Genomic DNA, 26,904 nt, shown 5'->3' on the forward strand with positions numbered 1-26,904 from the left:
GTCAGTCTCAAGTAGAGTAATGTGAGTAAATATGAGAATGGGGAACTGGACAATGAGACTTATTTGTGCCTATGGTCCCACAGAAGGTTCTGCTAAGGTAGAAGTGGAGGAATTTTTTGAGGCTTAAGAAAAAGCAACTGACACAATGAAAAGTTGGTCCTTGTTGGGGATCTAAATAGCAGAGTAGGAAATGATTATCAGACATACAAAAATATTTTGGGAAAATTTGGAGAAAAGAGCAAAGCTAATAATAACGCCAAAATCTGTTGGATTTCTGCTCAGGACATGGACTGGTTATTACTAACACCATGTTCCAACATAAAATTGTGCACAAATTCACATGGAGAGAAGAGGCAAGGAATAAGAAAAGTCTCTTTGACTATATTATTTTCGATAGTGATGTTTTCTCCCTGGTGCAGGACACCAGAGTGCACAGAGGATTTGAAATTGTAAGTGATCACCATTTAGTCTTGAGTAGGATAAAATTGAATTCATATTGAAAAGAATAACATGTAAGAAAGTTTTAAAGTGAATAAAAGTTGAGCAGCTCTCAGATGTGAATTGTAGACTAAAATACACAAAGATTATTGAAGAAAAAATGAAAGAGTTTGAGAACAGAAATCAAACCTTGGAGATTCAGTGGCAAACTCTGAAGGAAACATTGATTGATTCTGCCAAAGAGGCATGTGGTGAGGTTGTCTGCAAGGATAAAAAAATAAGAACTCCATGGTGGACACAGGAAGTTAAAGAGGCAGTGAAGGAAAAGAAGAAAGCATATCAAAAGTTCCTGCTTGTACTCTTAGAGAATACAGAGACAAATGCAAGAATGCTAAACACTGTGTAAATCTAGCTAAACAAAAGTCATGGGAGGACTTTGGCAAGAATATAGAAAATAAATATCAAGAAGGTGCCAAAATATTCTGGAGGTTGTTGAAGAAGCTTAGGAATGGAGGGAAGATTGTAAAAGGACTTAGAGATGATAAAGGTGACATGAAAACGGGAGAAAAAGATATCCTTGAATGGAGTAATTACTTTGAAAAACTGCTAAATGAAACAAACAGTGATGACAAGTGGTAAAAAACACTGACCAGGCATGCAGTCAAGAATACATATCCATATTTGAAGTAGAAAAAGCTATCAAAGGCTTGAAATGCAGAAAGGCAGCAGGAGTAGATGATATTCGACCAGAAATGCTGAAGTATGGTGGATAAGAGTCTTACAGTAGCTGCACTACATAGTTCAGAAAGCCTGGACAGAGGGACGAATTCCCGATGATTAGAGTAGAGCTTTAATAGTACCCATATATAAAAAGGGAAATAAAACTGAATGTGAGAATTACAGAGATATTTACCTACTGAGTGTTCCTGCCAAGATCTATGCAAGCATACTTGAGAAACGGTTGAGAAGAATTGTGGAAGAAAAGCTTGGTGAAGAACAAGCTGGATTCAGGCCAAATAGAGGCTGTCAGGATCAGATCTTCACTTTACGACAAATAGTCGAGAAAGCATGGGAATAATACAAAGATCTGTATTTAAGTTTTGTTGATCTGGAAAAGGCATATGACAAGGTGCCAAGAGAGAAGCTATTCAATACACTACAGTTATATGGTGTCAATGAGGCATTATATCCAGCAATACTTAGTCTGTATTTCAGTTGTAAGTCGGCAGTTAGAATTGAAGGATGTACATTATCCCTTCTATTATTCATTATCTATGGATCACATTATGAAGGAAAGTGGTATTAAACATGATATCAAAATTGGAGATGTTAATGTCAGCTCTTTGCTTTATGCAGATGATGTTATACTTCTAAATAAATCTGCTACAAGTCTGCAAGATTCTCTGACTAAACTGAATAGCTGTTGTAATAGATATTGTATGAAGGTCAGCAATAAAAAGACAAAGACAATGAAAATAGGCAAAATCATTGAAAATGTCAACTGTGTTGTGAATGGAGAACCTGTGGAACAAGTGAAACATTTCAGCTACTTAGGCACGATTTTTACTGAAGATCGTAAATTAAATATAGAAATAGAAAACAGAATCTGCAAAGCTGGTATGGTAGGAAGTCAATCGAATAAATTCATATGGAATAAGAGAGAAATTAGTCGGAACACTAAATTAGCAGTATACAAGACAGTGTTCAAACCAGTTTTAACTTAAGGGTCAGAAGTAAACCACTTGACCAAAGACACCACAGATATGAGAGTTCTGAGAAAGATTATAGGCATGAACAGATGGCATCAATGGCAATATCATATTAAAAACGAGGATATTAGGAAAGAACTTGACATTGTCAACATCCAGGAATGCATTTGCAGAGCTAATCTCAGGTGGTATGGTCACTTAAACAGAATGGGCGAAGAAAGATTAGCAAAACAAGTGTTCTCTGCCAGGTTGGCAGCAAAACGACCCAGAGGAAGACCAAGATGTAGGTGGATTGATATGGTACAAAGTGCCTTAGACGATAGAAATATAAGATCTGATAATGTTGGAGTCTTGACAAGTAACAGACTGATTTGAAGGAAAATTGTAGATAGGAAGTTAGTAATGAGGTAATTTTTTTCATGTAGTGCTATCATATCCTGTACACCCCTTAAGGGTACATGCCAAGAATTTGATGATGATGGTTTTGTGTTGATATTAAATTCAATGTAAGAATATCTTGTAAAGAAAAATAAAAAAGAACTCGAAGTTTGGGGGGGAAAAGCAGTCTGTTGCCCCAAGCGGTCGCGTGCTTGGCGGGGTAAACAAGCAGGAGAGAACAGACGTCGTGAGGTCATGTGACAAGAAACCGAGGTGCCGGATGAACAGCGAAGTTTTGTTTTTTTCCCGATAGGGCAAGCATATAAAAGGGTCAGGAACCCCCGACGCACTCTCTTGGTTTTTTTCATCGTGTGGAGTTCTTGGATTTCCTCAAGTAGTGAAGGCTTAGCCTCGTGCTGGTTCGGGGATGGCCGAATGATATCTCTAGACCAGGACGATATTACCACGGGTAACCCTGTCCTAGATTCCTGGAAAGTAACGGCAGACCATGCCGTTAAAAAGTCAGCAGAAGCATGCACCCGATATCTAGGCTGGTAATTACTATGAAGAAGTTAATCCAGGGTAGACTGAGGGAAACAAAGAATTGTCCTAATGAAACAGAAGATAGACTGAAACAGATGCAGAAAATTAGAGATACCACCGAGTGGAGATGTTTGTTATTTATATGAATGTAATCTGAGTGTGTGATGATATGTGTCCTTTGTTAGTGAAGGATTTAGATACAATTATAGGTCAGAACTATAGCACGTGTGTTCTATGGGAAGTGATGAGTGAATAGTAATTAAGTGAATCTGAATATTTGTATGTTGGAGAATGCTTAAAGTTACCAGTTGTTACTGTGGAAATTAATTAATGGAATTTAGTAGCAATTTAGATGTTTAAGAATTATTAACTTGTGTGTGAATTACTTGACGAAAATTATGTTCAGAGATCATACCTGTTAGAATGTGTCTATTTAGAGTGATGATTATTCATGTATGTAATTTTAGAAGCTAATAAACCTTGCTTGAAATTAACTAAATATGATTCTGTGTATAGAATTCGATGCACCGCTTGTGAAACTTATTACGAATCTGAGCAGGAATTTAATTGAGTAAGGTTAAGGCTATGACTGCAACCCTAGGTCACATGAGTATATCTTCTAACTTACTTCTCATCATCATCATCATCATCATTAAATTCCTGCCATGTACCCTCAAGGGGTGTACAGGATATGACAGTACTACATGAAAAAATTACATCATTACTAACTTCCTATCTACAATTTTCCTCCAAATCAGTCTGTTACTTGTCAAGACTCCAACATTATCAGATCTTATATTTCTATCGTCTAAGGCACTTTGTACCGTATTAATCCACCTATATCTTGGTCTTCCTCTGGGTCGTTTTCCTGCCAACCTGGTAGAGAACACTTGTTTTGCTAATCTTTCCTCTCCCATTCTATTTAAGTGACCATACCATCTGAGATTAGCTCTGCTAACGCATTCCTGGATGCTGACAATGTCAAGTTCTTTCCTAATATCCTCATTTTTAATATGATATTGCCATTGATGCCATCTGTTCACGCCTCTAATCTTTCTCAGGACTCTCATATCTGCGGTCTCTAGTCTTTGGTCAAGTGTTTTACTTCTGACCCAGCTCTCAGATCCATAAGTTAAAATTGGTTTGAACACAGTCTTGTATACAGCTAATTTAGTGTTCCGACTAATTTCTTTCTTATTCCATATGAATTTATTCAATTGACTTCCCACGATACCAGCTTTGCTGATTCTGTTGTCTATTTCTATATTTAGTTTACCATCTTCAGTAAAAATTGTGCCTAAGTAGCTGAAATGTTTTACTTGTTCCACAGGTTCTCCATTCACAACACAGTTGACATTTTCAGTGATTCTGCCTATTTTCATTGTCTTTGTCTTTTTATTGCTGACCTTCATACCATATCTATTACAACAGCTATTCAATTTAGTCAGAGAATCTTGCAGACTTGTAGCGGATTTATTTAGAAGTATAACATCATCCGCATAAAGCAAAGAGCTGACATTAACATCTCCAATTTTGATATCAGGTTTGATACCACATTCCTTCAAAATGTGATCCATATAGATAATGAATAACAGAGGGGATAATGTACATCCTTGTCTCACACCAGATTTAACATTAAACCATCTTCCTGTACTTCCTTCAATTCTAACTGCTGACTCACAACTCAAATAAAGACTAAGTATTGCTTGATATAATGCCCCATTGACACCATATAACTGCAGCATATTGAATAGCTTCTCTCTTGGCACCTTGTCATATGCCTTTTCCAAATCGACAAAACTTAAATACAGATCTTTGTTATATTCCCATGCTTTCTCGACTATTTGTCGTAACGTGAAGATCTGATCCTGACAGCCTCTATTTGGCCTGAATCCAGCTTGTTCTTCACCAAGCTTTTCTTCCACAATTCTTCTCAACCGTTTCTCAAGTATACTTGCATAGATCTTGCCAGGAACACTCAGTAGGGAAATACCTCAGTAATTCTCACATTCAGTTTTATTTCCCTTTTTATATATGGGTACTATGAGAGCTCTACTCCAATCATCGGGAATTCGTCCCTCTGTCCAGGCTTTCTGAACTATGCAGTGCAGCCACTGTAAGACTCTTATACCACCATACTTCAGCATTTCTGGTCGAATATCATCTACTCCTGCTGCCTTTCCACATTTCAAGCCTTTGATGGCTTTTTCTACTTCAAGTATGGATATGTATTCCCGACTGCATGCCTGGTCAGTGTTTTTATCACTGTGCTGTCATCACTGCTTGTTTCATTTAGCAGTTTTTCAAAGTAATTACTCCATACTTCAAGGATATCTTTTTCTCCTGTTTTCATTTCACCTTTATCATCTCTAATTCCTTTTACAGCACTCTTTCCTCCATTCCTAAGCTTCTTCAACAACCTCCAGAATATTTTGCCACCTTCTTGATATTTATTTTCTATATTCTTGCCAAAGTCCTCCCATGACTTTTGTTTAGCTAGTTTTACACACTGTTTAGCTTTCTTACATTTGTCTCTGTATTCTGTAAGAGTAAAAGCTGACTTATTTGCCAGGAACTTTTGATATGCTTTCTTCTTTTCCTTCACTGCCTCTTTAACTTCCTGTGTCCACCAGGGAGTTCTGATTTTTTTATCCTTGCACACAACCTCACCACATGCCTCTCTGGCAGAATCAATCAATGTTTCCTTCAGAGTTTGCCACTGAATCTCCAAGGTTTGATTCCTGTTCTCAAACTCTTTCATTTTCTTTTCAATAATATTTCTGTATTTTAGTCTACAGTTCACATCTGAGAGCTGCTCAACTTTTATTCGCTTTAAAACTTTCTTACATGTTATTCTTTTCAATATGAAATTCAATTTTATCCTGCTCAAGACTAAATAGTGATCACTTACAATTTCAAATCCTCTGTACACTCTGGTGTCCTGCACCAGGGAGAAAACATCACTATCAACAATAACATAGTCAATGAGACTTTTCTTATTCCTAGCCTCTTCTCTCCATGTGAATTTGTGCACATTTTTATGTTGGAACATGGTGTTAGTAATAACCAGTCCATGTCCTGAGCAGAAATCCAACAGATATTTGCCATTATTATTAGCTTTGCTCTTTTCTCCAAATTTTTCCAAAATATTTTTGTATGTCTCACAATCATTTCCTACTCTACTATTTAGATCCCCAACAAGGACCAACTTTTCCTTTTTCATTGTGTCAGTTGCTTTTTCTAAAGCCTCAAAAAATTCCTCCACTTCTACCTTAGTAGAACCTTCTGTGGGACCATAACCACAAATAAGTCTCATTGTCCAGTTCCCCATTCTCATATTTGCCCACATTACTCTACTTGAGACGGACTGCCATTCAAGAAGATTAGCCTCGTATTTTGTGTTGAATACTATGGCTACTCCTTCTTTTCCTTGATTGTCATTGCCTGAATATAACATTTTGTATTTATTGCTCAGAAAGATCTCACCAGTTTTTGTCTTTTTTGTTTCAGTGTCACCCCTATTATGTCCATCTGGTACTTATCTAATTCCTCAGCTAGCTCCATTTCTTCTTGATTGAGTTATTATCTTTAATCTAATAATTCCAAGTGGCGCAGTCTAAAAATACAAATTTCTTGGGATTTTAAGAGAGGTAACGTTTGAGGACTCTAGTCACATTGAATTTTGGCTCTACCCTGAGGTTATTTCTTTGTGTGATAGAGATACCACGTGACCCACGTAGAAGAGACATCACTTTTAACGGCGATATATAACGATATAAGAATTTATAAGAAAGGGGGCACAACATCAGCATCCAGGAATGCATTAGCAGAGCTAATCTCAGGTGGTATGGTCACTTAAACAGAATGGGCAAGGAAAGAATTGCAAAACAAGTGTTCTCTGCCAGGTTGGCAGGAAAATGACCCAGAGGAAGACCAAGATATAGGTGGATTGTGCCTTAGACGATAGAAATATCAGATCTGATAATGTTGGAGTCTTGACAAGTATTGTTCGCCCACTGTTTGTAGGTCTCTGCTTGGTGTCTTGCCAAGAATAGTCGATTCATGCTGAAGAGGAGAAAGAAATAAACGACGTACGAATTGGTCGCCAACACACGAAATCACATGCTTTATAGGTAAAATTTCCAACTGTTATACAAGCAACATAGTTAACTACAATAATCATAAAAGAGAAGTTAATTTTCCGACCTGTAATAATAAACAACTTATCCCACAATACGGACTGATTACCCTATTATCGGAATGGATTCTCCTTTTTCTGACATGCGCAGACGTGCCGAAGGATCTCTAATCGGTGGGCGAACATTAACAGACTGATTTGGAGGAAAATTGTAGATAGGAAGTTAGTAATGATGTAAATTTTTCATGTAGTAATATCATATCCTGTACACATTGAGGATACATGTCAGGAATTTGATGGTGGTATTCTCTGCCAGGTTGGCAGGAAAACGACCCAGAGGAAGACCAAGATATAGGTGGATTGATACGGTACAAAGTGCCTTAGACGATAGAAATATAAGATCTGATAATGTTGGAGTCTTGACAAGTAACAGACTGATTTGGAGGAAAATTGTAGATAGGAAGTTAATGATGTAAATTTTTCATGTAGTACTATTATATCCTGTACACCCCTTGAGGGTACCTGGCAGGAATTTGATGATCATGATCTGTTGGATTTCTGTTAGGATACAGACTAGTTATTACTACCACCATTTTCCAGCATAGAGATGTACACAAGTTGTCTTGATCATTATTGCCCATATATAACATCCTATATTTATCATTTAGTAGGATTCTGCCTGTTTTAGTATTTTTTGTTTCAGCAAAAACATATGTGCAATGGTACTTTTCCAGTTCTTCTGCAAGTTTGATTTCCTTTCCATCAATACTCCCTATTGATAGCAGTTCCTAACCAGCTTTTCCAATACCTTGATTACCATACTAAAGATATGACTTCATCAGTCTAAGCTACACCCTTGTATAATAGAATTATACAAGGACAATGTATCTTGTTGCAATTATCTCCTTCAGTCAAACACCCAGATCAGGTACACTGCTAACTCTTTTGAACATTCCTTCAGCACTCATGCTGATATCTTATCTGGTCCAACTGCTGCATTTGAGTGAAGCTCTTTTAACAGTTTTAATACTTCTAACACATCTATCTCTATTCTTTCATCCAGTTCTTATCCAACATCCAGAGAGCTAATTGATCTGTCCAATATATACCTTACTAAAGTAACCAATTAACAATTCAGCTATTTTTTTATACTCAACACTTTTCTATCATCTGCTTTCACTAACAATATTCTTCATTCTTTCTTTTGCATTCTACACAACGATAAAATTCTCAGTTAATGTCTTTCATAATCTTTACCATGGCTGGCATCTCATAGCCTGCTCTTTATGGTGCTCAGGAGCCTCACTATTTTTCTCACAATACTGGATCCAGTATCTTATGTAGCAACTGCTTTAAACTGTTATTTATCCATTTAACTTCCATGCAATTAATTCTCCCAGCTCCAGGGATATAGTCAGAATATAGTTTCCTTTAGGCAACCTTTGACTAATTCCTCTGCATTGCTGATTCCTCTACCATGCAGTTTCTCATGCTGCAGTGCTTTAAGCACTACATTTTCAGTTTATTATAATAATCTGTCTTACATTTTTGCATTATTATTTTATTTATTTTTTTTTTAATATTTGGCTCCCATTCACAAAAGGTTTATTTGTAAGCCTATAGCACATTTGTACTGGGGGTGGGCTAAGGATTTTTTTTTTCTATTTGATTGATTTTATACATTTTTTTTGTATTTTTTTATTTATTTTTTATATAGTCTAGAAATGCTGTTGAGACCAAACATAGAACTTTTGTTTTCAAGCTACTTCAGACCTCCAAGTAAGCAGAGTGGTGGTTTCACACTAGGGAATGAAATTCATCTCCCACCTAATGACAATAACAAAAATCAATGCCCACAACAGGATTCAAACTTGCAGTGTGGATGTTTAAGTTGTAAAGGCTTCAGGACTAAATACCTGGAGAGTGGTGAATGAGTGGAATGAGTTAAGTCTATTGAGTCCTTTGTCCATGAACATATTCAAGAAGATATGACAGGTACTGTGAGGATAGTTTGGGCCTCCTGTGATGAGTCTTCAGACTCCATGCAGATTCCATGTAGTAATAATAATAAAATTGATAAAATGGCACTTTGAATGTATAACATTCAAAGTGCCATTAGCAGTTGAGAAAAGCTAAGTAGTTGCGAAGTAATTGAATGAATTAACAGCTGAGAAGAACTAAGTAATTGCTGGGATAAAACAACTGCAACTTTGGTGTATCGGTAATTAACATGGCAAATACTTTATTAATTTTTTGATTTCATAAGTCACAATTAATGTGACTTATGAAATCAAAATGCAAACTAGTTTTTATATAGCCTGGTATTATTATTTTTATTTTATTTTATTTTTTATTTTTTTGACATTCTAAATTCCTACAACTGGACTTTAAATGGCCATTTTTTCTATTATTGAACATGATAGCAAAGAATGAAGTTCTTATAAGTATCCACTCAACAGGCAAGTGGTTTGAAATAAAAGATTAAAATAAGAATTAATAGCGAATTAAAATATGTCAAAGTATACAGTAAATCCCATGTTATAAGACTGATCACTGATACTGAGTAAGTTAGCAGCTTCTGGTTTATCATCAGTTTGATTACTTACACCTATGCAAGACGCAAGATATTACTGTCTATAAGGGTGAAGTAAAATGCTTTTATAATCCCTGCTATCTGATAAGGTTACTGTGTGAGGAAAAGTTTATGAGCTAAGTGCTCTGCCTGAGTGGGTGCAAGTTAAAGATCTTCGTTAGGAAGTAGGATGGCCTTAGGTCTTCTATATTTGAAGAAATCTGTTTCGTCATAATTTGCTGCTTGTTGTACTAGTTCATTTGGATGTGAAGACGATGCTGAGAAGAACTTTACTGCTGAAGATCGCAGGAAAGGGTAGGTGTAGGGGATGTTTACACCTATGCCAGAAACTGAACTGCTCTTAATGGCTAGATGATATGTGATCCATTGTGGTGTGTCTTCATTTGTGATACAAGGAAATCAACTTTAGGACTCAGAGAAAATATGCAATGACAATATGAAATTTATATTGAATATTATTAAATTATACAGAGATGCAAATATTGGATGAATTAAATTTTCTAAATATTTTCTGAATGTACCATTAGTAAAGTAACAAAATGTGATTACATATATTAAAAAAGTAAAAGGTAGGAAGAAACCAATTTTCTGATCATGAACTTCTGAAATAATTCTCGTAAGGAATACTTTCTATATTAAGCATAGTTTCAATTGATATTTGATTATCCACCGAAACTAACAAAATCCTTCTTACCTGAATTTGAAAGATCAGCATCAGGAAAAATTTTGCTAGATGATTTTTTATTTTTGCTGAAATTTCCAATTTCATTTTTTTCTTTCTTTTCTTCTTTTTCATTAAGGCTGTCACCATCAAGGTCTTGAAAAATAGTAAGAGCCTGTACTAACTCTACAAAAATCTCATCAGTGATGAAACCACACTCTCTATCCCCATGCACCTTTCCATCATAATTTTTGAGCAATTCTTCAATAAAAGAGCCATCCTGATCTAGAACTTCATCTCCCATATATGGAATGTTATGTAAAACTGTTTCATCTTCCACCTGATTTTTAAGAATAAAATATAACTTAAAATACCTGTAAGTAGAACCAGTTGTATATGTGAAATTGTTATTTTCAGATCGACACTCTTTTAAATTAGATGCATAATGTTTAATATAAAGGAATTACAAAAAAATTAAAGAACACAGTCATATCTCCACATGAAATGCTATTCTAAATGATAGTATTGTAGTCTATTAGACTAATTTGTCTTTAACTTTCCTATATACAGTTCATCTCTGAAAACGATGAATATTTTAATCGTGATTCAGAAATATTTTAGCAGAACAGGCCCATGGATATCTTCCATCATATCCTAAAACCAATGTATAATATTTTAACCACTGGCTAGCAGCAGTTATTATACAAAGATTATGCACTATGCTGCTAAAAATAAAAAAATTTTAAAAAAGGGAAAAAAAGTGATTATCCTGTTTTGTTATTGATATCTTCTTGTCATTAATTGTATAATTAACTGAAATAACTGTGCATATGGTTGTCCATTCCAAAGTATTTTAAAGTTTTTCAGTGGAAGAGGGGGGGGGGGATATTCTTAAACCTCTTTTAAGTCAATTTCTGAATGTTTAAGAGGAGAAAAAAAAAAAGATGAAATGTTTCTGTTGATTTAATGTACAAAAAACTTTATAAATTTATGATAAGCAACTATTACCAAAAATCACTATTATAAATGCAATATCCTTTCTAAGGTGCTTAAGGATCAAAGCTTTATAACTGAGAGGAAACCTCCACATAGCCTTTAAAGGAATGTGGAGAACCGACCAGAGCTTCTGAACTCATGTCCAATCCTCACCATTCCATGGTGCACAATGTTGGGTATCTACCTGGATAATGAACGAAGAAATTTGGGCTGGCAATTTGGGATTTAGCAGACAAAATTGTATTCTTATTGGCTTAAACCAAAATGCAAAATGATCGTACAACATTACAAAATCTCATGCCAGCTGGGGTGACACCTGGTTAAACAAGGCCCCCGTTGTTTTCACCAGGGAACCAGGGCGAAGAGTGAAAAGTCAGCTACTGGAACAAATATGAAAACACACCCCAACTCAACATCATCAGAGATAAAGATAGGTACTATTAACATAAGAAGCCTAAATGGCAAAGAAGAGGAACTAGCTGAAGAATTAGATAAGTACCAGATCGACATTATAGGGGTGACTGAAACAAAAATGACAAAAACTGGCAAGATCTTTCTGAGCAATAAATACAAAATGTTATATTCAGGCAATGACAATCAAGGAAAAGAAGGAGTAGCCATAGTATTCAACACTAAATATGATGCTAATCTTCTTGAATGGCAGGCAGACTCAAGTAGAGCGATGTGGGAAAATATCAGAATGGGAAACTGGACAATGAGACTTATTTGTGTCGATGGTCCCACAGAAGATTCTACTAAGGTAGAAGTGGAGGAATTTTTTTGAGGCTTTAGAGAATGCAACTGACACAATGAAAAAGGAAAAGTTAGTCCTTGTTGGGGATCGAAATAGCAGAGTAGCAAATGATTGTCAGACATACAAAAATATTTTGGGAAAATTTGGAGAAAAGAGCAAAGCTAATAATAATAGCAAATACCTGTTGGATTTCTGCTCAGAACATTGACTGGTTATTACTAACACCATGTTCCAACATAAAAATGTACATAAATTCACACAGAGAGAAGAGGCAAGGAATTAGAAAAGACTCATTTACTACGTTATTGTTGATAGTGATGTGATGTTTCCTCCCTGGTGCAGGACACCAGAGTGTACAGAGGATTTGAAATTGGAAGTGATCACTATTTAGTCTTGAGCAGGATAAAACTGAATTTTATATTCAAAAGAATAACATGTAAAAAGGTTTTAAAGCGAATAAAAGTTGAGCAGCTCTCAAATGTGAACTGTAGACTAAAATACACAAAGATTATTCAAGAAAAAATGAAGAGTTTGAGAACATGAACCAAACTTTAGAGATTCAGTGGCAAGCCTTGAAGAAAACACTGATTGATTCAGCCAGAGATGCATGTGGTGCGGTTGTCTGCAAGGATAGAAAAATCAGAACTCCATGGTGGACATGGAGTCCTGATTTTTTCAGGATGTTAAAGAGTCAGAGAAGGAAAAGAAGAGAGCATATCAAAAGTTACTGCAAATAAGTTTGTGCTCTTAGAGAATACACAGATAAATGTAAGAAAGTTAAACACTGTGTAAAACTAGCTAAACAAAAGTTATGGGAAGACTTTGGCAAGAACATAGAAAATAAATATCAAGAAGGTGGAAAAATATTTTGGAGGTTATTGAAGAAGCTCAGAAATGGAGGAAAGAGTACTGTAAAAGGAGTTAGAGATGATAAAGGTTACATGAAAACAGGAGAAAAAGATATCCTTGAAGTATGGAGTAATTACTTCGAAAAATTGCTAAATGAAACAAGCAGTCATAGCACAGTGGTAAAAAAACACTTAACAGGCATACAGTCAGGAATACACATATCCATACTTGAAGTAGAAAAAGCCATTAAAGGCTTGAAATGTGGAAAGGCAGAAGGAATAGATGATACTCAACCAGAAATGCTGAAGTATGTCATAAAACTCATACAGTGGATTAACTGCATAGTTCAAAAGGTCTGGACAGGGACGAATTCCCGATGATTGGAGTAGAGCTCTCATAGTACCCATATATAAAAAGGGAAATAAAACTGAATGTGAGAATTGCAGAGGTATATCCCTAATGAGTGTTCCTGGTAAGATTTATGCAAGTATACTTGAGAAACGGGTTAGAAGAATTGCAGAAGAAAAGCTTGGTGAAGAAGATGCTGGATTTAGGCCAAATAGAGGCTGTCAGGATCAGAATTTCACTTTACGACAAATAGTGGAGAAATCGTGGGAATATAACAAATATCTGTATTTAAGTTTTGTTGATCTGAAAAACGCATATGACAAGGTGCCAAGAGAGAAGCTATTCAATATGCAACAGTTATATGGTGTCAATTGGGCATTATATCAAGCAATACTTAGCCTTTATTTGGGTTGTATGTCAGCAGTTGGAATTGAAGGAAGTACAGGAAGATGGTTTAATGTTAAATCTGGTGTGAGACAAGCATGTACATTATCCCCCTCTGTTATTCATTATCTATATGGATCACATTATGAAGAGAAGTGGTATTAAACATGATATCAAAATTAGAGATGTTAATGTCAGCTTTGATTTATGTGGGTGATGTTATACTTCTAAATAAATCCACTACTAGTCTGCAAGATTCCCTGACTAAATTGAATAATTGTTGTAATAGATATGGTATGAAGGTCATCAATAAAAAGACAAAGACAATGAAAATTAGCAGAATCGTTGAAAATTTCAACTGCATTGTGAACGGAGAACCTGTGGAACAAGTAAAACACTTCAGCTACTTAGGCATGATTTTTAGTGAAAGTAGTAAATCAAATTTTTTTTTTTTCTTTTAAATATTTATATAATTTACAACTGTGTTAAAAAACTTTATTATCCCGACGTTTAGATCTTGACATCAAGATCATCATCTGGAGCATACATCAATATACAAGACAAGCTGAGTTACATTAATAACTGTAAGCTAAAGAAACAATGCTTTGATCACATGTTATTCTACTGGCATGACCTCTGGTGAAAGAAAAAAAAAAATTTACGAATTACATCATCAAATTCCTGCCATGTACCCTCAAGGGGTGTACAGGATATGATAGTACTACATGAAAAATTTACAACATTACTAAATTCCTATCTACAATTTTCCTCCAGATCAATCTGTTACTTGTCAAGACTCCAATATAATCAGATGTTATATTTCTGTCGTCTAAGACACTTTGTTCCATATCAAACCACCTATATTTTGGTCTTCCTCTGAGTCGTTTTCCTGCCAACCTGGCAGAGAACACTTGATTTGCTAATCTTTCCTCGCCCATTCTGTTTAAATGACCATACCACCTGAGATTAGCTCTGCTAACGCATTCCTGGGTGCTGACAATGTCAAGTTCTTTCCTAATATCCTCATTTTTAATATGATATTGCCATTGATCCCATCTGTTAACGCTTCTAATCTTTCTCAGGACTCTCATATCTACTGTCTGTAGTCAAGTGTTTTACTTCTGACCCAGCTATCAGATCCATAAGTAAAATTGGTTTGAGCACTGTCTTGATTACAGCTAATTTAGTATTTCGACTAATTTCTCTCATATTCCATATGAATTTACTAAATTGACTTCCTACTATACCAGTTTTATTGATTCTGTTGTCTATGTCCATATTTAATTTACCATCTTAACTAAAAATCGTGCCTAAGTAGGTGAAATGTTTTCTTGTTCCACAGGTTCTCCGTTCACAATGCAGTTGACATTTTCAACGATTCTACCTATTATCCTTGTCTTTGTCTTTTTATTGCTGACCTTCATACCATATCTATTACAACAGTTATTCAATTTAGTCAAGGAATCTTACAGACTCATAGTGGATTTATTCATAAGTATAACATCGTCCGCATAAAGCAAAGAGCTGACATTAACATCTGCGATTTTGATCATGCTTAAAACCACTTTCCTTCATAATGTAATCCATATAGATAATGAATAACAGAGGGGATAATGTATATCCTTGTCTCACACCAGATTTGACATTAAACCATCTTCCTGTACTTCCTTCAATTCTAACTGCTGATATACAACCCAAATAAAGACTAAGTATTGCTTGATATAATGCTCCATTGACACCATATAACTGTAGTACATTGAATAGCTTCTCTCTTGGCACCTTATCACATGCCTTTTCCAGATCTACAAAACTCAAATAGAGATCTTTGTTATATTCCCATGATTTCTTCACTATTTGTCGTCAAGTGAAGATCTGATCCTGACAGCCTCTATATGGCCTGAATCCAGCTTGTTCTTCACCAAAACGTTTCTTCTACAATTCTTCTCAACCGTTTCTCAAGTATACTTGCATATATCTTACCAGGAATACTCAGTAGGGAAATACCACTGTAATTCTCACATTCAGTTTTATTCCCCTTTTTATATATGGGTACTATGAGAGCTCTACTCCAATCATCGGGAATTCGTCCCTCTGTCCAGGCTTTCTGAACTATACAGTGCAGCCACCTCAAGACTTTTATACCACCATACTTCAGCATTTCTGGTCGAATATCATCTACTCCTGCTGCCTTTCCACATTTTAAGTCTTTAATGGCTTTTTCTACTTCAAGTATAGATATGTATTCCTGATTGTATGCCTGTTGAGTGTTTTTTACCACTGTGCTCACTGCTTGTTTCATTTAGCAATTCCTCGAAGTAATTACTCCATACTTCAAGGATATCTTTTTCTTCCATTTTCATTGTCACCTTTATCATCTCTAAATCCTTTTACAGTACTCTTTCCTCCATTTCTGAGTTTCTTCAATAACCTCCAAAATATTTTACCACCTTCTTGATATTTATTTTCTATGTTCTTGCCAAAGTCCTCCCATGACTTTTGTTTAGCTAGTTTTACACAGTGTTTAGCTTTCTTACATTTGTCTCTGTATTCTCTAAGAGCACAAGCTGACTTATTTGTCAGGAACTTTTGATATGATTTTTTCTTTACCTTCACTGCCTCTTTAACTTCCTGTGTCCACCATGGAGTTTTGATTTTTCTATCCTTGCAGACAACCTCACCACATGCCTCTCTGGATGAATCAATCAAGGTTTTCTTCAAGGCTTGCCACTGAATCTCTAAAGATTGGTTCCTGTTCTCAATCTCTTTCATTTTTTCTTCAATAATCTTTGTGTATTTTAGTCTACAGTTCATCTGAGAGCTGCTCAACTTTTATTCGCTTTAAAACTTTCTTACATGTTATTCTTTTCAATATGAAATTAAATTTTATCCTGCTCAAGACTAAATAGTGTTCACTTCCAATTTCAAATCCTCTGTACACTCTGAGGTCCTGAACAAGGGAGAAAACATCACTATCAACAATAACATAGTCAATGAGACTTTTCTTATTCCTTGCCTCTTCTCTCCATGTGAATTTGTGCACATTTTTATGTTGGAACATGGTGTTAGTAATAACCAGTCCACGTAATGAGCAGAAATCCAACGAGTTTTTCCCATTATTATTAGCTTTGTTCTTTTCTCCAAATTTTCCCAATATCTTTTTGTATGTCTGACAATCATTTCCTACTCTGCTATTTAGATCCACAACAAGGACCAACTTTTTCATTGTGTCAGATGCTTTCTCTAAAGCATTAAAAAAATGTCCAATACTCACCTTCTCGTGGTGCACCCTGTTGGGTATCTACCTGCATACTGAACGAACGAGGATGGGCTGGCAATTTAGGATTTAGCCGACCAAATTATATTTTTATTGGCTTATACCAATATAGAAAATGATGGTACAACATGACAAAATTTCATGCCAGCTGGGGAGTCGCCTGGTTAAACAAGGCCCCCGTTGTTTTCGCCAGGGAACCAGGGCGAATAGTGAAAAGTTAGCTACTGGAACGAATCTGAAAGCACACCCCAAATCAACATCACTAGAGTTAAAGATCAGTACTATCAATATAAGAAGCTGAATGGCAAAGAAATGGAGCTAGCTGAGGAATTAGATAAGTACCAGATCGATATAATAGGGGTGACTGAAACAAAAAAGACAAAACTTGGTGAGATCTTTCTGAACAATAAATACAAAATGTTATATTCAGGAAATGACAATCAAGGAAAAGAAGGGGTAGCCATAGTAGTCAACACAAAATATGAGGCTAATCTTCTTGAATGGCAGGCAGTCTCAAGTAGAATGATGTAGGCAAATATCAGAATGGGAAATTGGACAATAAGACTTATTTGTGCCCACAGAAGGTTCTATTAAGGTAGAAGTGGAGGAATTTTTTGATGCTTTAGAAAAAGCAACTGACACAATGAAAAAGGAAAAGTTCGTCCTTGTTGGGGATTTAAATAGCAGAGTAGGAAATGATTATCAGACATACAAAAATATTTTGGGAAAATTTGGAGAAAAGAGCAAAGCCAATAATAATGGCAAATACCCATTCGATTTCTGCTCAGGACATGGACTGGTTATTACTAACACCATGTTCCAACATAAAAATGTGCACAAATTCACATGGAAAGAAGAGGCAAGGAATAAGAAAAGTCTCATTGACTATGTTATTGTTGACAGTGATGCTTTCTGTCTGGTGCAGGACACCAGAGTGTACAGAGGATTTGAAATTGTAAGTGATCACTATTTAGTCTTGAGCAGAATAAAATTGAATTTCATATTGAAAAGAATAACACGTAAGAACGTTTTAAAGCGAATAAAAGTTGAGCAGCTCTCAGATGTGAACTGTAGACTAAAATACACAAAGATTATTGAAAAAAAAAATGAAAGTGTTTGAGAACAGGAAACAAACCTTGGATATTCAGTGGCAAGCCTTGAAGAAAACCCTGATTGATTCAGCCAGAGAGGCATGTGGCGAGGTTGTCTGCAAGGATAGAAAAATCAGAGCTCCATGGTGGACACAGGAAGTTAAAGAGGCAGTGAAGGAAAAGAAGAAAGCATATCAAAAGTTCCTGGCAATAAGTAAGCTTGTGCTCTTAGAGAATACAGAGACAAATGTAAGAAAGCAATGGAGAAAAGAGTGCTATAAAAGGACTTAGAGATGATAAAGTTGACATGAAAACAGGAGAAAAAGATATCCTTGAAGTATGGAGTAATTACTTCGAAAAATTGCTAAATGAAACAAGCAGTCATAGCACAGTGGTAAAAAACACTCAACAGGCATACAGTCAGGAATACATACCCATACTTGAAGTAGAAAAAGCCATCAAAGGCTTAAAATGTGGAAAGGCAGCAGGAATAGATGATATTTGACCAGAAATGCTGAAATATGGTGGTATAAAAGTCTTACAGTTGCTGCACTGCATAGTTCAGAAAGCCTGGAAGACAAATTCCCGATGATTGGAGTAGAGCTCTAATACTACTCATATATAAAAAGGGAAATAAAACTGAATGTGAGAATTACAGAGGTATTTCCCTACTCTGGCAAGATCCATGCAAGCATACTTGAGAAACGGTTGAGAAGAATTGTGGAAGAAAAGCTTGGTGAAGAACAAGTTGGATTCCGGCTAAATAGAGGCTGTCAGGATCAGATCTTCACTTTATGACAAACAGTTGAGAAAGCATGGGAATATAACAAAGATCTGTATTTAAGTTTTGTCGATCTGGAAAAGGCATATGACAAGGTGCCAAGAGAGACGCTATTCAATACGCTACAGTTATATGGTGTCAATGGGGCATTATATCAAGCAATATGTAGTCTGTATTTAAGTTGTAAGTCACTGGTTAGAATCGAAGGAAGTATAGGAAGGTGGTTTAATGTTAAATCTGGTGTGAGACAAGGATGTACATTATCCCCTCTGTTATTCATTATATGGATCACGTTATGATGGAAAGTGGTATCAAACATGATATCAGAATTGGAGATGTTAATGTCAGCTCTTTGCTTTATGCCGGTGATGTCATACTTCTAAATAAATCAGCTACAAGTTTGCAAGAGTACCTGACTAAATTGAATAACTGCTGTAATAGATATCGTATGAAGGTCAGCATTAAAAAGACAAAGACAATGGAAATAGGTCGAATTGTTGAAAATATCAATTGTGTTGTGAACAGGGAACCTGTGGAACAAGTAAAACATTACACCTACTTAGGCACGATTTTTATTGAAGATGGTAAATTAAATATGGAAATAGACAACAGAATCAACAAAGTTGGTATGGTAGGAAGTCAGTTGAATAAATTCATATGGAATAAGAGAGAAATTAGTCGGAAAACTAAATTAGCTGTATACAAGACAGTGTTCAAACCAGTTTTAACTTATGGATCTGAGAGCTGGGTGAAAAGTAAAACACCTGACCAAAGACCACAGATATTAGAGTCCTGAGAAAGATTAGAGGCATGAACAGATGGCATCAATGGCAATATCATATTAAAAACGAAGATATTAGGAAAGAACTTGACATTGTCGGCATCCAGGAATGCATTAGCAGAGCTAATCTCAAGTGGTATAGTCACTTAAACAGAATGGGCGAGGAAAGATTAGCAAAACGTGTTCTCTGACAGGTTGGCAGGAAAACGACCCAGAGGAAGACCAAGTTATAGGTGGATTGATACGGTACAATGTGCCTTAGATGATAGAAATATAAGATCAGATAGTGATAATATTGTATTCTTGACAAGTAACAGACTGATTTGGAGGAAAATTGTAGATAGGAAGTTAGTAATGATGTAAATTTTTCATGTAGTACTATCATTTCCTGTACACCCCTTGAGGATACATAGCAGGAATTTGATGATGATGATTTCTAAGAGCAGAAAAGCCCAGTTCTGCACAAATAAGTCCAAATAACACTTCTCCATAAATGGCATTTGAACTTGAGTTGCATTAGTATCTGTAAAGTAGTCTGTTTAACATGAACTGAACTTTATAAAAAACGTTATTAGTTAATATCATAAAATTACTTCATTTGTGTTTGGGCTGCATTGCAACTTTCTTAACTTTAATGTAATTGAATTTCTCCAATATAAAATTTCAAATAATATAAGCAAAAATTTCTTAAAATTAAATGCAAGAAGAAATTAATTTCTGATTAGTTTTCTCATTCATAATCATTTCTAATTATTGACCGACTTGAAACCCATTTTTATCTGTATATAAGCAAACAGTGTAAATTTTACTTTCTGGGGAAAGGTAGTTTTAATAAGAAATAGCACTTTGGACTTTATTAATTTACATCACTACAAAATGGTAGACGTTAGAAGTTGAATAAAATTGTAACACAACACAGAAAACTACTAAAAAAGAACTATTTACATCTTGAAAAGCCTCTGTAGCTCAGTCAGTATAAACTAAGCCCTTTGGTCGGAAAGACCTGGGTTCAATTCCCATCCAAGACGTGAGGAACCTTTATATGATCTCTTTCGACTAAAGGCGAGTTATCCATTCTCAGGAGGTGGGATTTCACCCAGAAACTACTTGGGTTCTTTGTTCCCCAGAACAGGCACCAGCCCTGTGAACACACACACACACACACAGATTTACAGTCATGAATACTTGTCCTTAGCGGGATGCAGCAGAGGAGTGAAGAGCCAGCTGCATTAATTCGTCGAGCCCCTAATGAGGGGCTTACGACTCAACCCATCCTAAGGGATGGATGAGAAAGATAGGATAGGGTTTACATCTTGAAATTAATTAGAGATCCCTAATACATGAATAACTATTTAGAGGAATATACTCTAAAAGAATAACACACACACACACACACACACACACACACACACACACACACACACACACACACACACATAAATATGCTGAAATCAACTTACCATAAAATTCTGCTGAATAGGAGCCCATGTGTACATGGTGGGTATAGGAGTAACTGCATAAATAATACGAATTGGTTTGGACTGAACTGTACCATCTTGCTGTTTGACTTCACACTATAAAATCAAGTTCTTTAAATGATTATCAACTTTAATGTATCTATTGAACACAATTAGTAAATATAGTACCTCCTTTCTACCAATAAAATTTAAAGATAACTATAAAACATAACATTATTTAAACATTAAGGAAATTATCAAAATCAATCATAAAAGAAGGAAGTACAGTCATACCCTGACTTACACTACCCCAACTTCCGTGAATCCGGAGTGACGCGGTTTCTTATATGTACGTATTCCTGTCCCACTTCATGCCTCACCACTAGTCGTATCTTTCCGGTGCTGCCTGCATTCGCCAGTGCTTGTTCACATGCTGTGAACAAGCACTGACGTGTTTCACGCGGTCTCCATTCATACACGATTTTTATAGTCTATAAACCTTGCGACTGTTTAATGTTATGTTCTTGATAAAAAATTTTATCACATAAAAAATAATAAAGTCATCCAAAAGAAACAAGTCCGATTCTTCTACAGCTAGCAAGAAAAGAAAAACATTGACTTTGGAAGCAAAACTCAACATCATTAAGGATTTTGAAGGCGGAATGAAAATTTTTGACCTAACAAAGAAGTTCGATATACAGGAAATATACAGGAATCCACAGTAAGAACAATCATAAAAGAAAGGTTTACAGATTTTGGAGGACATAGATTCCAACGAGGAATGAATTGTAGCCACAAGGCAAGGATAAAAAAATCATTGGTTTACTATGAAGAAATTTTGCGTGACAAGAAAAAGACATTATGCTGTCAGACGAATCTATTAGATTTTATGAAACCATCGAAATAACTTTCTTTTTTTTTTATGTACAAAAAACTACAATTATGATTATATTTCTTAAAAAATATAGGTGTTTTTGTAAACCTTTGGTCCCAATTGTATGTCTGTATATTGTATTTTTGCATAAATTACATGCAAAATTATACCCCGAGTTACGTAAATTCGACTTACGTGCTTTTTGTTGGTCCCACCTACCGTGTAACTTCGGGGTATGACTGTATTTCATATTAGCATTCCTGTGTAACTATTTATTATCACAACTGAATGTGGACCATTAGCTCAACAACTGCTTAGAGATATCCTGGTATATGTATTGCAGACATAGTTTGGTTCTGTGTCATCTGGTTCAACGGCAAATTTTAATAAAGATATTAAATTACATTAACTTCCATCCAGCCGGAAAGGAATTATCATTTTGAATTAAAGATAGTCCCAGAAATAAAAGGTTGTAAGACGTATAGAAATCAGTGCTGTACATCTTTGCTAACACAACACTGAATGAATAGATAGAGGCAGATGAAATGATTTATTGATTTGTGGTCTTATGACATAAAGACAGCAAAGGTCATACTGCACCAGGATACAGGTTACAGCAGTACAAAGGGTGTTAATAAATACTTATAGGGATATAAATTAGTGAATAAGATAAATCTACAAAAGGTATTAATAAATAGTTCTATACAAGGCATTAATAAATAGAAGATAAGTGAGTAAATAAAATTTATGTAGAAGGTACTATCTACAATTCAGTATTTATATATAAACAAGCGTATAATCAAATGTGTTTGAATAAATTAATTCCTTGTAAAAATTTAAAAACTCATGCAATTTGTCTGAGACTGCTAACATATTTGCTAACATCTGCTTGAGTGTATAGGTCTTAGCCAGATATGTAAAAATGTCATTCTTCTCTTGTGTGAACTCTGGAATTCTACCAAAATATGACTACTGGTGAGATAGATGTTGCATTTCTCACACACACAGATGGGTTATCAGCCCTCGGTAAATAAGAATGAGTAAGATGACTATGAACCATGCAGAGCCTAGTAAGAAAAACTTCCTATTTTCTATTCCTACACTGAGTAGACTGCCAATGCTTAATTTCAAGATTAATCTCATGCAATAGCAAATACCTGTTGGATTTCTGCTTGGGACATGGACTGGCTATTATTAACACAATGTTCCAACATAAAAATGTACACATATTCACATGGAGAGAAAAGGCAAGGAATAAGAAAGTCTAATTGACTATGTTATTGTTGATAGTTATGTTTTCTCCCTTGTGCAGAACCACAGAGTGTACAGAGGATTTGAAATTGTAAGTGATCACTATTTAGTCTTGAGCAAGATAAAACTGAATTTCATACTGAAAAGAAGAACATGTAAAAAAGTTTTACAGTGAATAAAAGTCGAGCAGCTTTAAGAAGTGAACTGTAAACTAAAATACACAAACACTATTGAAGAAAAAATGAAGAGTTTGAGAACAGGAACCAAACCTTGAAGATTCACTGGCAAATACTGAAGAAAACATTGATTGATTCAATCAGAGAAGCACGTGGTGAGGTTGTCTGCAAGGATAGAAAAATCAGAACTCCATGGTAGACACAAGAAGCCAGGCAGTGAAGGAAAAGAAGAAAGCTAATCAAAAGTTCCTTTTGATTAGATAAATACTATGTAAAACTTTGAAAGCTAAACACTATGTAAAACTAGCTAAACAAAAGTCATGGGAAGACTTTGGCAAAAACATCATCATCATCAAATTCCTGCCATGTACCCTCAAGGGGTGTACAGGATATAATAGTACTACATGAAAAAAATTACACATTATTAATTTCCTATCGACAATTTTCCTCCAAATCAGTCTGTTACTTGTCAAGACTCCAACATTATCAGATTTTATATTTCTATCGTCTAAGGCACTTTGTACCGTATCAATCCACCTATATCTTGGTCTTCTTCTGGGTCGTTTTACTGCCGACCAGCCAGAGAACACTTGTTTTGCTAATCTTTCCTCGCCCATTCTGTTTAAGTGACCATACCACCTGAGATTAGCTCTGCTAATGCATTCCTGGATGCAGACAATGTCAAGTTCTTTCCAAATATCCTCATTTTTAATATGATATTGCCAATGATGCCATCTGTTCACACCTATAATCTTTCTCAGGACTCTCATATCTGTGGTCTCTAGTCTTTGGTTAAGTGTTTTACTTCTGACCCAGCTCTCAGATCCATAAGTTAAAACTGGTTTGAACACTGTCTTGTATACAGCTAATTTAGTGTTCCGACTAATTTTTCTCTTATTCCATATGAATTTATTCAATTGACTTCCCACCATACCAGCTTTGCTGATTCTGTTGTCTATTTCTATATTTAATTTACCATCTTCAGTAAAAATCGTGCCTAAATAGCTGAAATGTTTTACTTGTTCCACAGGTTCTCCATTGACAATTGAGAACCTGTGGAACATTTTCAATGATTCTGCGCATTTTCATTGTCTTTGTCTTTTTATTGCTGACCTTCATACCATATATATTACAACAGTTATTCAGTTTAGACAGGGCATCTTTCAGACCTGGAATGGATTTATTTAGAAGTATAATGTCATCCACATAAAGAGCTGAGATTAACATCTCCAATTTTGATACCAGGTTTAATACTACTTTCCTTCATAATGTGATCCATATAGATAATGAATAACAGAGGGGATAATGTACATCCTTGTCTCACACCAGATTTAACATTAAACCATCTTCCTGTACTTCCTTCAATTCTAACTGCTGACTTACAACTCAAATAAAGACTAAGTATTGCTTGATATAATACCCCATTGACACCATATAACTGTAGTGTATTGAATAGCTTCTCTCTTGGCACCTTGTCATATGCCTTTTCTAGATCGACAAAACTTAAATACAGATCTTTGTATTATTCCCATGCTTTCTCGTCTATTTGTCGTAAAGTGAAGATCTGATCCTGACAGCCTCTGTATGGCCTGAATCAAGCTTGTTCTTCACCAAGCTTTTCTTCCACAATTCTTCACAACCGTTTCTCAAGTATACCTGCATAGATCTTGCCAGGAACACTCAGTAGAGAAATACCTCTGTAATTCTCACAGGTAGTTTTATTTCCCTTTTTATATATGGGTACTATTAGAGATCTACTCCAATCATCGGGAATTCGTCCCTCTGTCCAGGCTTTCTGAACTATGCAGTGCAGGCACTGTAAGACTCTTATACCACCATACTTCAGCATTTCTGGTCAAATATCATCTACTCCTGCTGCCTTTCCACATTTCAAGCCTTTGATAGCTTTTTTCTACTTCAAGTATGGATATGTATTCTTGACTGCATGCCTGGTCAGATCTGATCTATGCTGTCATCACTGCTTGTTTCATTTAGCAGTTTTTCAAAGTATTTACTCCATATTTCAAGAATATATTTTTCTCCCATTTTCATGTCACCTTTATCATCTCTAATTCCCTTTACAGCACTCTTTCCTCCATTCTTAAGCTTCTTCAACAACCTCCAGAATATTTTGACACCTTCTTGATATTCATTTTCTATATTCTTGCCAAAGTCCTCCCATGACTTTTGTTTAGCTAGTTTAACACAGTGTTTAGCATTTTTGCATTTGTCTCTATATTCTCTAAGAGCACAAGCTGACTTATTTGACAGGAACTTTTGGTATGCTTTCTTTTTTTCCTTCAGTGCCTCTTTAACTTCCTGTGTCCACTAGGGAGTTCTGATTTTTTTATCCTTGCAGACAACCTCACCACATGCCTCTCTGGCAGAATCAATCAATGTTTTCTTCAGAGTTTGCCACTTAATCTCCAAGGTTTGATTCCTGTTCTCAAACTCTTTCATTTTTTCTTCAATAATCTTTGTGTATTTTAGTCTACAGTTCACATCTGAGAGCTGCTCAACTTTTATTCGCTTTAAAACTTTCTTACATGTTATTCTTTTCAATGTGAAATTCAATTTTATCCTGCTCAAGACTAAATAGTGATCACTTACAATTTCAAATCCTCTGTACACTCTGGTGTCCTGCAGCAGGGAGAAAACATCACTATCAACAATAACATAGTCAATGAGACTTTTCTTATTCCTAGCCTCATCTCTCCATGTGAATTTGTGCACATTTTTATGTTGGAACATGGTGTTAGTAATAACCAGTCCATGTCCTGAGCAGAAATCCAACAGATATTTGCCATTATTATTAGCTTTGCTCTTTTCTCCAAATTTTCCCAAAATATTTTTGTATGTCTCACAATCATTTCCTACTCTGCTATTTAGATCCCCAACAAGGACCAACTTTTCATTTTTTTGTGTGTCAGATGCTTTTTCTAAAGTCTCAAAAAACTCCTCCACTTCTACCTTAGTAGAACCTTCTGTGGGACCATAGGCACAAATAAGTCTCATTGTCCAGTTCCCCATTCTCATATTTGCCCACATTACTCTACTTGAGACTGACTGCTATTCAAGAAGATTAGCCTCGTATTTTGTGTTGAATACTATGGCTACTCCTTCTTTTCCTTGATTGCCATTGCCTGAATATAACATTTTGTATTTATTGCTCAGAATGATCTCACCAGTTTTGGTCTTTTTTGTTTCAGTCACCCCTATTATGTCGATCTGGTACTTATCTAATTCCTCAGCTAGCTCCATTTCTTTGCCATTCGGGCTTCTTACGTTGATAGTACCGATCTTTAACTCTGGTGATGTTGAGTTGGGGTTTATTTTCAGATTTGTTCCAGTAGCTGACTTTTCACTGTTCACCCTGGTTCCCTGGCGAAAACAACGGGAGCCTTGTTTAACCGGGTGACGTCCCAGCC

The 26,904-nt window shown here is 35.6% G+C and overlaps 1 protein-coding gene across 4 annotated transcripts in view; it reads right to left on the reverse strand.

The window, feature by feature from the left end:
• Window positions 1-26,904, reverse strand: part of E(z) (histone-lysine N-methyltransferase E(z)) — a 516,600-nt gene that overhangs the window by 320,824 nt on the left and 168,872 nt on the right. For all 4 annotated transcript variants that reach the window (XM_090413305.1, XM_090413314.1, XM_090413324.1 and 1 more), the window contains exons 4-5: window positions 21,179-21,292; window positions 10,494-10,800 (exon numbers count right to left, since the gene is read on the reverse strand). In XM_090413305.1, the coding sequence (XP_090269431.1) occupies window positions 10,494-10,800; window positions 21,179-21,292 (421 nt within the window). The remainder of the gene's footprint in view (window positions 1-10,493; window positions 10,801-21,178; window positions 21,293-26,904) is intronic.

Source organism: Typopeltis vanoorti, chromosome 2, assembly GCF_054136105.1.
Source record: "Typopeltis vanoorti isolate ZY-2024b chromosome 2, IOZ_Tvanoo_1.0, whole genome shotgun sequence".
NCBI classification, from domain to species: domain Eukaryota; kingdom Metazoa; phylum Arthropoda; class Arachnida; order Uropygi; family Thelyphonidae; genus Typopeltis; species Typopeltis vanoorti.